This window comes from Mus pahari, chromosome 15, assembly GCF_900095145.1.
Source record: "Mus pahari chromosome 15, PAHARI_EIJ_v1.1, whole genome shotgun sequence".
NCBI classification, from domain to species: Eukaryota; Metazoa; Chordata; class Mammalia; order Rodentia; family Muridae; genus Mus; species Mus pahari.
Genome location: NC_034604.1, coordinates 54417824 through 54432717, shown reverse-complemented (window position 1 = coordinate 54432717; position 14894 = coordinate 54417824). Strand labels below are relative to the sequence as shown.

Genomic DNA, 14894 nt, shown 5'->3' with positions numbered 1-14894 from the left:
GAGAGAGAGAGAGAGAGAGAGAGAGAGAGAGAGAGAGAGAGAGAGCAGAGATGGAGGGCACACGCTGGGATAAACCTGCCTCTCCTCTGCCCTCACTGCGATGTTAGCAACTCTTGCCGTGTATGGAGGCAGGCTCTGTTCTAGACCCTTGTCTCACGTTACTGGGTTCAGCCCTCACAGCGCCCTGTGAGATAGGCACTGTCATTAGCCTTGATTTGCGGCTGGAGAAGCCAAGTCTCAGAGAGAGTAAGAGCTGCTTGCTGGAGGTTGCAGTTTGGTTTAGTAGCTATTCCAGAGCAGACCACCAGAGTGCAGAGCTTTAGCTGGCAGCCTTGGTGGAGGTACAGAGCTGAGCCGCTAAGGGCCAGGCATGGGGCTCAGCTCTGTACCTCCACTAAGGCCAGGTCCAGGGCAGCAGCAAGAGGAGTTGGTTCCTTTTCAGGGCCAGGGGGGCGAGTGTCATGCTTGTGTCACAGAGTGGAAGAAACAGGCTGGGTCCCTATCTGTGTCTCGCACAGGCTTTGACGATGAACAGAAGCAGTGACAGGCAGGATCAGCGCGTTCCTTATCCTTGAGCATCGTATAACACCCCCCCCCCTTTCCTTGGCTAACCCCACCCTGAGGCTATACCTCTCTCTCCCACCCACCAGCCGCATGTCCCAAGCTTCCTTCATCATAGCTTCGGGCAGCTATTTGTATTTCCCTTCTATTATTTTATGTCAGCCTGCATGGATGATGGGGGAGGAGACCAATATGTTTTATTTAAAAAATAGGTTTTGGCTTTATTCTGACTGTAAGAGTGCATACTGGTGTGTGTGTGTGTGTGTGTGTGTGTGTGTGTGTGTGTGTGCAAACTAAATGAAATATCTATAATTTTGTCTATTGGGCTCAGAGTGACAACTACAGGCATGGAATGTAGGACATGTGGTATAAACAGGTATACCATGAGGTCTTTGTGGACAGGGAGCTTAAGATCTAGCATCTGTTGGAAGAAAAACACCACCACACTGGTCTAATGTTCCTCTTTATTGATGTAGGTAGGAGGCCTAGGATGGCAAGTCATGGGTTTGCTGTGGGTCTAGTTTTCCACTTCTGAGCAGTGATAGAGTGGGCTCAGAGCAAGGAGAGCAGGCAGGATGGGAAAGGGTCCATGTGGTCTTGCAGGTCTGGGTGAGGATTAGCTGTGTAGGGAAGATGGGCATCCTCAGAGGACAAAGATCAGTAGTGGCGGTGCAGGTGTGAGCCACCAGATGAGAGCTTTTGGCTCTATAGGAAAGATGTTCTAAAGATCAAGAATGTGTTGGCTTTGGAGGACACATTTTCTACACCTCAAACATACCAGCTAAGGCTGGGTGCCCAATGGAAAGGGATTCAGAAATCAGAGGGATGGGCTAGAGAGATGGCTCAGTGGTTAAGAGCACCGGCTCCTCTTTTAGAGGACCTGGGTTCAATTCCTAGCATTCATGTGGCTCACAACCATCTGTAACTTCAGTGCCAGTGATCTGATACTGTCCTCTTCTGGTTTCCATGGATACCAGCCATGGACTATGGTTCACAGACATATGTGTGAGCAAAACACCCATAGACATAAAAAGAAGTACAACATAAAAACATATAGGGACTCCATAAATCATAGCTAGCTTAGCTCTCTCAAGGTCAACACTTGGTTCTCAAATTAGTGACCCCAACACTGCTATTTCTGCACTAGGTGCTAAAGATGAAGCCCCTCCTCCAGGAGAAACTTGGACATGTCCTACCTACTCTGGGCACTGCATTCTGTACAGCCCCATCTCCAACCCTACCTCACTCTTTCCAAGACATGGTCGGGGGCGGGGGGCACCTTTGTAGAGCATCTATCTGGGGCAGCCTTCTCACTTGGTGGAGGGTAAACTGAGGCAAACGATAACAGCTTGTTTGAAGTCAAGGTATAGCCTACGATTCTACCACCCTGAACACACCTCATCTTGTCTGAAATCAGTGGACTCATAGGAGGTGGTAGATCATGATTCTAGCTTAAATAGGGTCCCATCCCTGGGTTCCTATATGTCCCCAACCTGTTAGGCCGATGGTGGACTAAAAATGTCCCGATTAGAAAAGGCTTTCCTGGAGGATCCTGCGTGTTCTTTACCTTCAACACGACTCAAGCACATCTTGCTTGGGATATGTCCACGTGCTCTTACTTAGACCCTGTGGATGTCACCCATTACAGCAGGTCAAGAGATCTGCTGCTGTACAAAAGGAGGAAATGACAGTCTTCTCCTGCCTGTACCCTCCCGAGCACTTTCCGTTTTCTGAAGTCACCTGGCATGTTCCTCCATTGCCCAGCTCATTAACCCCCTCTCTGCCCTCCTAACCTTGTTCCCAAACCCAGGAGAGTCCCTGCTTGACTCTCAGTCCTTATAGCAAGCTTGCTATACTACAGTATGTCTGCAGGAGCACTGTGCATCAGAGCTGGGCATGGCAGAACGTTATCCCAGGACGCTGGACACAGAGGCAGGAGGACCATTACAAGGGAGCAGCCTCGTTTACATAGCCAGTTTCGAAACAGCCAGGGATACATAGATTGGAGAGAGAGAGAGAGCGAGAGAGAGAGAGAGACTAGGTGTTGAAGGCTAGCCTTGGCTATGTATTGAACATTTGTCTGAAAGAAAGAAAGAAAGAAAGAAAGAAAGAAAGAAAGAGAAAGAAAGAAAGAAAGAAAGAAAGAAAGAAAGAAAGAAGGAAAAGAAAGAAAATAGAACAATTTACCCTTGCCCAACCCCAAAGAAACAAACGCCACAGAAGGATAAATAGTGGGAGAGCTGACAGGGCTCCAGTGTGAGGACTAGTAACCAGAGACCTTCCTGAGCCAGGCTCTGTACTTGGCAGGTACAGAGTGCTCTTCCTGTGTCACCTCATTCCAACCCCACACCAGTGCCCAGGAGGTGCCTGTCCTTGACCCTATTTTATAGGTGGTCAAATTGAGGCTAAGAGGCTCAGCTACACCTCAGGTCCCCGAAGTTCAGGGGCACAACAGGAGGTGGCATGCCTCCCCAGACTCAGGTTAGGGCTGATCACAGAAGCACATGTGTAATTTTAAAATGTCTGCAGCCACGCCCCAAAGCAAGCAAGCGAGCGAACGAACGAACAAACAAAAACCACTGGCGGAAGAAAGACAGCAGGGAAATTAATTGTAATAACGTACTTACTTGCAAACCAACTGGAGTTATTCTAAGAGAGTCTCTGTTTTGTTTTTGTTGGTATGTTTGTTTTGGTCTCTTCTTGGGAATGGTCTGTATTTCTTTGCTTAGAGCACGTGTCTCTGTGATTGCCGCAATGTAACCGCTCAGCAGCAGAGGTGGCTAGTGAGAGCCTATTTGGTTAGTACAGTCCTATAGTCTATTGCTTTGCAAGGGCTCTCAGCGGTACCTCTGGGTCCCAGGAAGGCTCCAGTAATATTAGATTCTGGCACGACCATTTTTATCATTAGCTGTTGTGTGCCCAAGAACAGGCTGGGGTTAGGTCACAAGCCTCTGGCATCAGCTTACCCTGATGTCTCAATTTCCAATCTTCTGAGCTTGAAGCTTAATGTCTCCCAGGAGGCACCACTTCTGGGAACCTTTGGCCTTTGGGTTAGGAAGAGGCAGCTGGAGAGGAGGAGAGACTTCTGAGAACCGTCCATCTCCCTGGCTGGCCAGCTGGGTACCACATGAAGTGAGGCCTCCCGAGGGTTGATAAGTCTGAGGCCCATCTGCTCGGGACATTGTAAGTGGCTGGGTTGCCAAAGAGAAGGCAAAGGAAATTGTGCCTCCGAGGTTCCTGTGTCCTTTCAGCTCTGAGGGTTGTAAGCCAACAAATAGGAGTCATTATCTTCACACTCACTTTTCATGGAACCCCATGAATTATTGAGTGAAACCGGGACAGGGGTCTGCATGTCTCCCTTTCCATTATTGTTTGGGAGCAGCTACTGAGCGCTCGCAAAGAGCAGGATTCCAGAGCTCTCTGCACGCAGGAATCCCTAGGAAAGATAAAAAAAAAAAAAACTTGCAGACGGCTCAGTCCCACTCACAGACACATATGTCATCTGTCAGGGCTTCGGCCAGGGATTTGGAATATGTGCAACATTCTCGTGTGGTACTAATGCATGGGCAAGCTTGGAAACCAGGTGGCCACCTCTTGGAGTGCATGTGCTCAGGGCTTGTGCCCAGGCAGTAATCACAGTGGTCACGGCACAGGTGTGGCTCCAGGGGAAGCTGAGACTCACCATAATTGAGGGAACATGGTGTAATTGGCTGGCTGTGGCTTTAACTAGTTCTGGGGTGGTCAAGGCTGAACAGTGGATTCTACAAGGGGAAAGACCTTGGTTTGTAACATCTTCCTATTTCCACGTTGTAACCACTCCTACCCACAGTCTCTACCATAGCCTTTCAAGCTATCAATTATCCTCTGTAAGAGGATAGAGGTCGCAAGAGATGTGCACATTTCTGGCTGGGGAGATGGGTCCGGTGGGTAAGGGTGCTGGCTGCATAAGCATGAAGATCTGAGTCTGTCTCCCAGCATCCACGTGAAAAGCTGGATGTGGCTGTGCCAGTTAAGCCCAGTGCTGTGGGCACAGAGACAGGAGGATTGCTGGGGTTTGTGGGCCATCAGCCTGGTACCAGGCACAAAGAGAGACCCTGTCTCAAAGGAATAAAAATAGAGAGTACTGACTAGGACACCTGATGTCACTTGATGTTCTTCTCTGGCTTCTACTAGTGCACTTACTCCCCCCCCACAGAGAGACAGAGAGAAAAAGACAGTCAGAGACACACAGAGAGACAGAGAGATAGAGACAGAGACACACAGAGAAAGACACACACACAGAGACACACACAGAGAGACAGAGAGAGACAGACAGATAGACAGAGAGACAGAGAGACAGAGGCACACAGAGAGACTAAGAGACAGACACAGAGACACAGAGAGAAGCACACACAGAAACAGACACACACACACACACAGAGACAGACACAGAGAGACAGAGACAGACAGACACACAGAGAGACAGAGAGATCGAGACAGAGACAGAGAGAGACAGAGAGATAGAGAGAGAAACACAGAGACAGAGGGACACAGAGAGAGAGAGACATACACACAGAGAGACAGAGAGATAGAGACAGAGACACAGAGAGAGACAGAAACAGAGAGAGACAGAGAGATAGAGACAGAGGGACACAGAGAGAGAGACACACACACACAGAGAGACACAGAGAGAGACAGACACAGAGAGAGACAGAGAGGGAACAATAGAAAGGTGTACTTTGGCCGTGAAGTATATATGCCTTGATTCCCTCCATGCTGACAAACACTCTGAGTGAAGAGGGGGCCTTTGAGTAGGAGATAGAGAGGAGAGCTCTGGAGTTTTGTCTGCTTTTGCAAACTGGAATACTATACTGCTTTTGTTCAATCTGGACTTGTCCTGTTGAGCCTCTACGGTGACACCAAGATAACCAGGAAGAACAGTCACATGGCCTCGGGGAAGTTCCTCCCCTTCTTGGTCCCCATCTCCTCTTGTGGCCAGGAGGGGACTTGTGGTTCCTCAGCTGGTCTAATCCGGCCAGCAGTAGCCCCTTATTTATAGCCATGACTTCAGTCTCTCCAGTTTCGTCAGAGCTGTTTCCTTGGCCCGTGTACTTGTCAACCCAGCATGGCAGAAATAGGTGTGACGTGCAGGGGACTTAGCTGATTTGGTGCCACTTGGATTTGCAAGTCCATTTAGGACAGGCTTGGCACGTAGGGTCCTGAGTGCCAGGTGCCACGGGCAATCCAGAGCTGGAAATGGGCTTTGAGGCTCAAACTTAGGGGTCACTATGGTTAAGGTAGAATGATGACCCTTTGTGCTGTGTGACACATCCCTCCTCTCTTGGAGTCCTCAGAGAAACCTAGTGACTACTTCATGTCCTAGGTATCCATCAGGTCCCAGCTTGGCTATTCCCCTGCTCTTGGACCATGGGCAGAGACTCCTCTGTGCTGGGTCTTTGCTTTCTTCTACTAACTGGGAAGAAAGAGTAGCAGGTACTGGGAGGAGTAGCAGGTACTGGGAGGAGCAGCAGGTACTGGGGGAAGCAGCAGGTACAGGAAGGAGTAGCAGGTTCTGGAAGGAGTACCAGTCACTAGGAGGAGCAGCAGGTGCTGGGAGGAGCAGCAGGTACTGGGAGGAGTAGCAGGTACTGGGAGGAGCAGCAGGTACTGGGAAGAGCACCAGACACTGGGAGGAGTAGCAGGTACTAGGAGGAGTAGCAAGTGGTAGCCTTAAAATGTCAGGTATGAGCAAGATCCGTGTGGACACAACGGCCAGGACAGGCCCTGCACAGAGTCAGTGCTCAGCAGGTGACAGCCCTGGTTCTTATTACACCCTCAGGCATCCTCTCAAAAAACAATAATTACAGTGGCAATAGCTGCACCTCAGTGATCTCTTTTACAGGTTGCCTTATTTAAGCCTTCCAAGGACGACCCAAAATCACCACCATTATTCCCAGACTCATTACAAAGTATCTGTTTTTTCCAGAAGGAGGAGGTGGCAGCCTATCAATTTCATAACCTTGAAACACAGTGTTCTCAAATGAAATAACACTGGTATGCGAAATCAAAGGTTTAGATACGGATTGCAAAAAAAAAAAAAAAAAAATACTCTGTCCTAAACAGTAGACATAGTCATTGGGGGATGTGCAGGTTCTAAAATGGTGAGTAGCTGAGTCATGAGGACATTAGCACGAGAACCGTCCCTCCCAGGGGCTTCTGCCGCACAGAGTTGATTCGTATGCTTTTTAAAATAATTACATATGAAAATCTAACACCATCGTGAACTTGAGATACATATGCCACCCGAAAACCCAGAATAGCATCTGTGGAGGTTTCTCTCTGCCTGCTCTATCTCGACTCCACACGACACTCCCTGGCTCTCTTTCTTGCTTAATTATGCTTCCATTCCATTTAGCACCATCTGATTTGCTTGCGTATTTATTTATTTATTATTTATTATCTGTCCACGCCAACCAACGTGTGAGCTCCACGTGGGCAGGGTTCCTTTCCATTTTGTTCACTGTGTGCCACCAGCGCTTAAAATAGCAGGCATTCGTGAATGCGTGTTGAGTGAAAGAACAGAGAAATGAATGACCGAGCCTCTGCTCTGTCAAGATGGCATGGGGTTGCGGGCGGTGGGGGGGGGGGGTTCAGAGAGACCATGTGAACCACCCAAGGTCATGTGCTATCTTGAGTCTAGCACTCACCTCCCTGAAGACCCCTGGTCCCTCACTGCCCTCCTGTGCTAGGGGTTTCCTGATGCCTCTAGGCTTTCCTGGCCTCACATCATACCCACCCAACCCAGACTCTTTCTCTCTCAGGGACAGATGGGAATGGAGGGAAGGAAAAGCGAATCAAGGAAGGAGGGGCTATAGCAAGTTGGGCCTCTTGACACCACTGATGGGATAGAGATGGGAGAGGCCAGAATCCTTGTCTTTTCTTCGGGGCTCTGGGGGAGGAGGGGAGCTGGGAAATGGGTATTCACATTCCACCCCACAAAGACACTGGGTCAGGGGAAGTTCAGGCAGTATCAGGCCACTGCTTCTGTCCCACCAACCACACCACTCAAAGCAAGATCTTTCTCAGATGGAGAAACTGAGGCTCAGAGGAAGGAAGTGGCTTCTCCAAGAATGCAGAACCAGGCAATGACAAATACCGCAGCCCCAGACTGGAGGTTGCAAGAGCATCATGGGAGTCCTGATTTGATGTCCCTGTCTTGGTACCCATCCTTATCCCAGGAAAGAGGCAGATGGAACATCCTTTCGGCTCCGACGCTTGAGGACAGCACAGACCTTCAGTTCCGAATGGGTCAGACACTGTCTTTTATCCACGGTGAAGCTGACGGTACTGCCAGATAGGAATAGGCTCAGCAGATTCTCAGTAACCCCCTTTTCCAGGCGACCCCGTTTTGGCCTTTAGCTATATGTACACTTGATCCCTTGGTGACTCTACACTCATGTGTTAAGGGCTACAGTGCACCAGGTGATGTAGCAGGCATCGGAGGGAACCTCCCACCCCGCCTTCTTTGTCCATCCATAGGCTTATCTCAGTAACTCTTTCCACTGCTGAGGGAGTGCAGCCCTGTGAATGGGCCATGGCATCTAGACTGAGAGTTTTGGGGATTGGGACCTGACTTAGCTACTTGCTGTGTGAACTTGGCAGGTCACAGAAGCTTGGCTTCCTTATCTATGGAATGGGGTTAATAATAGCAACCCCGCAGCCCCCATCTCCTGAGGAATAAGATGTTTGGCTCCTGAGGAGGGTCGAATGAGTGAGGTGTTTGGAAGAACACCTGACACAGATGCTACGCAACTATCATCTCTTATCACCCATAATGTTTTTTATTAGAAAAATCATGTATTTAATGTATGTGAGTACACTGTAGCTGTCTTCAGACACACCAGAAGAGGGCATCAGATCCCATTAAAGTTGGTTGTGAGTCACCATGTGGATGCTGGGAATTGAACTCAGGGACCTCTGGAAGAGTAGTCAGTGCTCTTAACCGCTGAGCCATCTCTCCAGCCCTAACCTGTACTATTTTTATGCGCCTGGCACTGTGCCATGAGCAGAGGAAACTGCTCCAAAATATTCTTGTTCCAGAGAACCCTGAATGTTAGCCCTGGTCCAGTCTCTAACCTTTCGCTCCAACCCCACTGCCCTAAGCCTGTTCTTAGAACTGTCCCAGCAACAATCTTATGGGGATGGTCTCAGTGGGTTTCCAGATCTATCTATCCCCAGCGGCTCTGCCTTCTTGCTTTTATGAGGCCTTGATGGATTGTTTCACGTAGGAAGCCAAGAACCAGGGAACAAGCCAAATACAATATAGAGACAGAAATAGATTGTAGGTGGAGAAGGGGTTCAGGTAAGGAGAAGGACCTCTAGGAAATGAAGGGCTTATCTTTCTAATTCCCTCTCAGACTACTTTGGTCCTCAACCTATAGAATCAGACCCTGTGATCTAGGTATGCCTATAATCTCAGCACTTGGGGTAGAGGTTGGGGAGAGGCAAGAGGATGTGAGCTGGAGGTTAACTAGGGTCACACAGTGAGAATATTCCAAAAAGAAAGTAGACGGGGGTGACTCTGGAGAGATGGCTCAGTGGATAAGAACACTGGCTGCTTTTGCAGCAGACCCGGGTTCAGTTCTCAGCACTCACGTGGTAGTGACAACCATCCATAACTCCCAGTTATAGGGGCTCCAATAGCTTCTTCCGATCTCAGTGGGCATCAGACACACGTATGGTACACATCCATACATGCAGGTAAAACACTTATACCAATAAAATAATTTTTGTTTTGTTTTGTTTTCAAGACAGGGGTTCTCTTTGTAGCTCTGGTTGTCTTGCCTCTGTCTCCTGAGTGTTAGGATTAAAAGCATACACCACCACCACCGCTCAGCAAAAGTAAAAATGTTTTAAATATTTTTTTTTAAAGGAGGGCCAAAGATGTGGTAGAGTGCTTGCCTACTATGTACAAGGCCTTTGATGTAACTCCTAACATCACATAAACTGAGTGTGGTGCTGCGCACATAGTAGGAGGTAGAGACAGGAGAATCAAAAGAGCAAGGCCGTCCTTACCTACTTGACCACCTTAAGGCTTGTGTGAGCTAGAAACCAATGAAAGAAAAAGACGAAAGAGAAGTGGGGGCTTATAAATAGGAAAAAGAAAAGAAGGGGAAAAAGACAAGAAGAGAAGCTCAGATCCTGTGATGACTGTGGGGGGAGTGTCAAGGACTACACATCTGGACACTGTCGTGTGGATATGCACTGCTGGGTGGGTACCTGGCCACCCTTGCCTCTTCACTTCCTTGATAACCACACAGTAGGTGCATCTGCTCCTCTAGTGTGTAAATGGCAGTCACTGGCCCTGAATGTCTGGCTTGCAAGCATCTACAGAGCCTGGAGAGCCAGCAAATGGCTGAAAGCTTGCACTCTGCCTACCACCCTGGGAAGCTCAGGGCAGGCAGCTCTGCTATAGCAGCAGCAGCAGCAGCAGCAGCAGCAGCAGCAGCAGCAGCAGCAGCAGCAGCAGCAGCAGCAGCAGCAGCAGCATGTGTGTGTGTGTGTGTGTGTGTGTGTGTGTGTGTGTGTGTGTGTGTTTGTGCGCGTGTGTGTGTATAGATCTATGTGTATGTCTGTGTGTTAAAGATGGAGAGACAGAGAGGATCAGAGAGATTTTGAACCAGGATCTGACTCAAAGCCATCATTCTTCCTCCACTATGCAGAGAGCTTCAGAAAGGACACGCGAGGCCCCTAGGTCACAGATTCTGGACTATATTTTTTCAGAAGCTGGCAGTAGAAAAGGCCAGGGATGTCTGGTCAGGTCCTGGTACTGCATGGCATCTGATTATACAACTGGGTTTTGAGGCTGAAGCATGCAGATGCCTGGGTTCAGTTAGGGACTTCCTTCTGACCAGAGCTCCAAGCTACCTCTGGAAACAAGCGTAGTCTGTGGCCTTAATAGCTTTGGCTAGCAGAGCTCAGAGCTTGTAGCCATGAGGATGGATTCAAGCTTGGGAGGACCCTTTCCATCACTGCTGAGAAGGACTTGCCTTCTCCTGCCCACACAGATGGGCTCAGCATCTCCAAGGGCTGTGAAGTCCTTAGAGCCATGCTTTGTAGCTGTGGAGAATGCTAGCTAAGAGCACTGATCCTGGCAGCCTTTGTTCCCACCCTGTAACCCTTCTTGCCCAAAACTCTAGACATGGTAGCAAACCTCCTTGTCTTCAACCCTAGACCACACTCCCCCGTCACCCTCCTTGAGAGATAGAGGTAAAGGGCTCAGACCAATAGATACTAGACACTTAGGTGGCAGTGCCTGCTATTGTAATTATGAGTCTCTGTGTCTCTGGGCACCCAAGGACCATAGGCCTGCTGGGACCCCTGCTCTGTCCCTGCCTTGGTTGGAAACCTTCCCTCCTTGGGAGAGCTTTGAATTGGAGGGTTCCTGCCAACCCCTCCCTCCTGGCTTGGCAGCTTGAAGACAAAGCTAGCCAAAAATATTTGTGTGGGTGGCGGAAAGTTAACTTTTCCGCCTCTCTCTTCTTTCCTGGAAACCGTGGCCACTGTCAAATACAGCAAAACAGAAGCAGAGATGGAGCGGGCGAGGCCCCCACAGGGAGTCAGAGAGCTCTGCCCCCGCCCTTCACCCACTCCTGCTGCCTCCTGCCATCTGGTTCTGTGACAGGGTAGGGGTGGGTGGCTTGGAATAGTGAGAATCACGGATCTGTGATGCCAGAGTCTTATATGGCCCTTCTAGCACGGGCTGCCTGAATTGCATTCTGACCTTGGAGAAAACTGACTCCAGGGGGTGGGAGAACCCTGGCCAGGCTCATACAGAAGCTGCTAGCCCCTCTATGAGAGTCTAAAGCCTGGGAGATTCCAGCGGCAGGAGTCTGGCAGCTGCTGGAAAGCAAGCAGGGTCCTGGAATGGAGTGGAGACCTGAGGCCATTGTTATCAGGCTTGAGGTCCAGCCTCCTGATGAAAAGTGTCAGAGCTAGGCATGATGCCCAGCTGGGATACTTTACTTAGTGAAGTCTCATTTTCCTTCCCTCTGGGATGACTTCTGGAATCATCTGTCTGGTACTTGCGGTGTTCCGCTAAGCGAACACCCAGGATGGAGTGGGTACCCATTCCTGGGAGCTCTCTTCTTCCCGGACCCTATTGCATGGACTAATGGGTGCTTGGTTCTCTCTCTGATCAGGGCTCGTGTTTGCCTTTCCTCTGCTTGGCTCTAATCTGCCAGAGGTCTTGGAAATGTGCTTCTACCTCCCAGTCTCTCCTGGCACAGCCCCAGCTAGGGGCCAGCACCTCTACTCAGACTGCTACAATTGGGATGTCTGGCTCCAGCCTGGGATAGAAGCCTAAAGGGCCACAGGTGGTCAGGCTTGGCCCCACTATCGTCAAGCCAGTAGGCTTCAATAAATTCTCACCGGCCTGGGGCAGTCGGCACATGAGTAATGTGCCCGCGGGAGCCCTCTCTCTGTCTCCTAATAGACAGTTCACACGGTTGAGCAGCGGTAGAATGACGTCTTTCAACACAATCTGTTCACTTTGAGGGTGCCTCCAAGCATAACTGGCCAAGTGCCCTGCCTTGAGGGCTACCTGCTCGACCAAAAAGGTCTTGTTCAAGTCCTACTCTGCATTTCCTTAAAGGATTTCCAAACTTTTGACCCCAGTGTGGGACTCTCCTGTTCGCTGGGACCCCAGAGGGATCTGCCCACTGCACATCTCCCCCTGGAAATCTAAAGATCAGCCACCCTCTTGTTTGACTAAACACCTGCACCTTCCTGTTTGTTCCCAACCTCCACGAACACAGTCATGAGTCCTCAGAGCCAGGAACCTGTGTGGCACCCTGTATGCCTCCCCCTTCTCCACACCCACTCTCCATCTGCTAGGCTCCTCAGCTCTTCTGTCTGAGTACCCTCCATTCACCCCCTTCCCCCACATCCTCAACCCTTGGAGGAAACTTCCACCCTCCCCTGATTATCATCCTTTGTAACATTTACAAATAATTATACTATCATTACTATTATTTTCTCATCATTTGCAGCTCTCCCTGACACAGCAGTTCCCAACCCCTGTTGAATGATCCTTTCATAGGGGCCCTAAGATGGTCAGAAAACACATCATGACTCATAACAGTAGCAAAATTACAGTTATAAAGTAGCAAGAGAATAATTTTTTTTTTTTTTTTTGGTTTTTCAAGGCAGGGTTTCTCTGTGCAGCCCTGGCTGGCCTGGAACTCACTTTGTAGACCAGGCTGGCCTCGAACTCAGAGATCCGCCTGCCTCTGCCTTCTGAGTGCTGGGATTAAAGGCATGTGCCACCACACCCGGCGCAAGAGAACAATTTGATGGTTGGAAGGAGGGTCACCACATGGGGACCTGTACTAAAGGGTCACAGTATTAGGAAGGTCAGGATTCACTGCCCTAACAGATATGTAAACTTCATGAGCTCGAGCACCATACCTTCACCTACCCTATATGTCCGAGGACTACTTACCATGTCTGAAATAGAATAGTGGCCTGATACATTTCTGTGGGATATAAGAGTAGCCCCCATGAAATAAGTGGCGGCTCAGAGAGTGTGCTCAACGCTCTGGGTGTATTTCTCATAGAACCCTTTACACAATTAAACTGGAGTTGATCCTTCATTTGAAGTGCCTGGGACCAGAAGGGTTTCAGATTTTAGATTTTTTTTTTTTGGGGGGGGGATTTGCATATGCATAATGAGATAGCTTTGTGGATAAGAAGAGGAGTCTAAAATTAAATTGAATTTCTGTTTTGTCCGTATCTTATACCCAGCCTGAAGGCCATTTTCCATGAGTTATTTTTTTTAAGACTGTGCTTTCATGTTTACTGTGACTTTGTCCCCAAGTCCAGGGATGGGATTTGGACGGGTGGCAACAGGATGCTGCTGAGGAAGTTTTGGGGTTTGGGGTTCTCCGATCTGGGTTGCTCAAGCTTCCATGCACCTCTTACAAACGGGGGAGGGGAGACTCAGAGACCAACACACAGGCTGCAGGGCTGGATTCTGGCTCAAAGTCCAGCACGTGTAAACAGACCATTGTGTTGGCTCTTATGACCAGCTGTGTACCCTAGTCTTGTACCACCACCACCACCACCCCCAAGCTCGCTATCCCTGTGATCCCTGTGGTGTGTGTACCTTTGGTGGGACGTGAAAGAATTCTTTTTAGGTGGTGCTCAGATGAGTGTTTTAAAGTAACTACATATTTATTTAATGTGTACAGGGAAGGGGATAACTTGGCACGGTGTGCTTGTGGTTTTCCTGCAATTATTGCTCAAGATAACTCTAGAGTAACAGAAGTTATGTTATTTAAAGTGGATTGAAGGGAAACATTAAGTAAGTAAGTGTCAGGTAGCCTACAGATAGGGTATGAATAGCATCCTACAAGCCTGAACCTCTGGAAACACTTCCCCGTGGAGGAGTGGGAACCGTACCTCAAGTCCTAGCCAGCTCCTGAGGCTGGCTATTCAAGGGCGGACTGGTCTCCGTGACTCCATTCAGAACACTCAGTGAGCTCTCTGGCATGTTGTATCTTCTCTTTCCTATACAGATAGCCCGCTCTGAAGGGGCCATCATAGCAGAACTCGGGAGGGTGAGAAAACAGTATTGGACCGCATCTTTACCCAGCCTAGAAAGAGACTTGCCTTACCCCTCAGCCGATCTCACTCTAGCCCTTGTACGTCAGCGGAAAAAGAAGGCGAATCTACGGAGAAGCCAAGGAGACCTTGAGAGGACCCAGGAGCAAGATTCACACGGGCCGCTCACCCCGAGCCAGGCGTTGGCTGCTGTGCACTGCCAAGGAGGGGGCCATAATGCTGGGTGCTCACTTCCCACCCCCGCCCCTTGGAGCCAGTGAAGGAAGGGCTGCCCCTTGCACCTTCCAGATCCCTGATGGGAGCTACAGGTGCCTGGCTCTGGAAGCTGAGGAGAGCGGTAGTGAAGACGGCTTGCAGGGAGAGGTGAGGCTGGTGGACCTGGAAGAAGAGGGGACCAGCCAAAGCAGAACCAACCATGGGATGACACCGCCACCGCTATCCAGAGCCCTGGCCATAATCCAGCCATCTAGCTGTCACAGGGAGGCACGAGGTGGTTTCCAGCACAGTGACAGGCCAAGCCATGACTGGGATGTGGTACAGGCCCGGAAAGTGATGACAGCCAGTGCCAGCGGCAGCTCTGTGCCCAGGGTGGCCCAGAAACCAGGTAAGCTTATAGGTCATAGAAACCCCCAGTGGTTCTTAATCAGGGACTGTTGGAGCTTGTTTTCCTAGGATGGTTAACGATTATCACAAGTCACCTATAATGTCCAGATCTCCCACTATGGAGAGAT

The 14894-nt window shown here is 49.6% G+C and overlaps 1 protein-coding gene across 2 annotated transcripts in view; it reads left to right on the top strand.

Annotated features, from left to right (window-relative positions):
- The window catches only part of Synpo (synaptopodin), a 54180-nt gene that overhangs the window by 4741 nt on the left and 34545 nt on the right, over positions 1–14894 (top strand). For both annotated transcript variants that reach the window (XM_029546910.1, XM_029546909.1), the window contains exon 2: positions 14118–14767. In XM_029546910.1, coding sequence (XP_029402770.1) covers positions 14380–14767 — 388 coding nt within the window. In that variant the 5' untranslated portion in view covers positions 14118–14379. The remainder of the gene's footprint in view (positions 1–14117; positions 14768–14894) is intronic.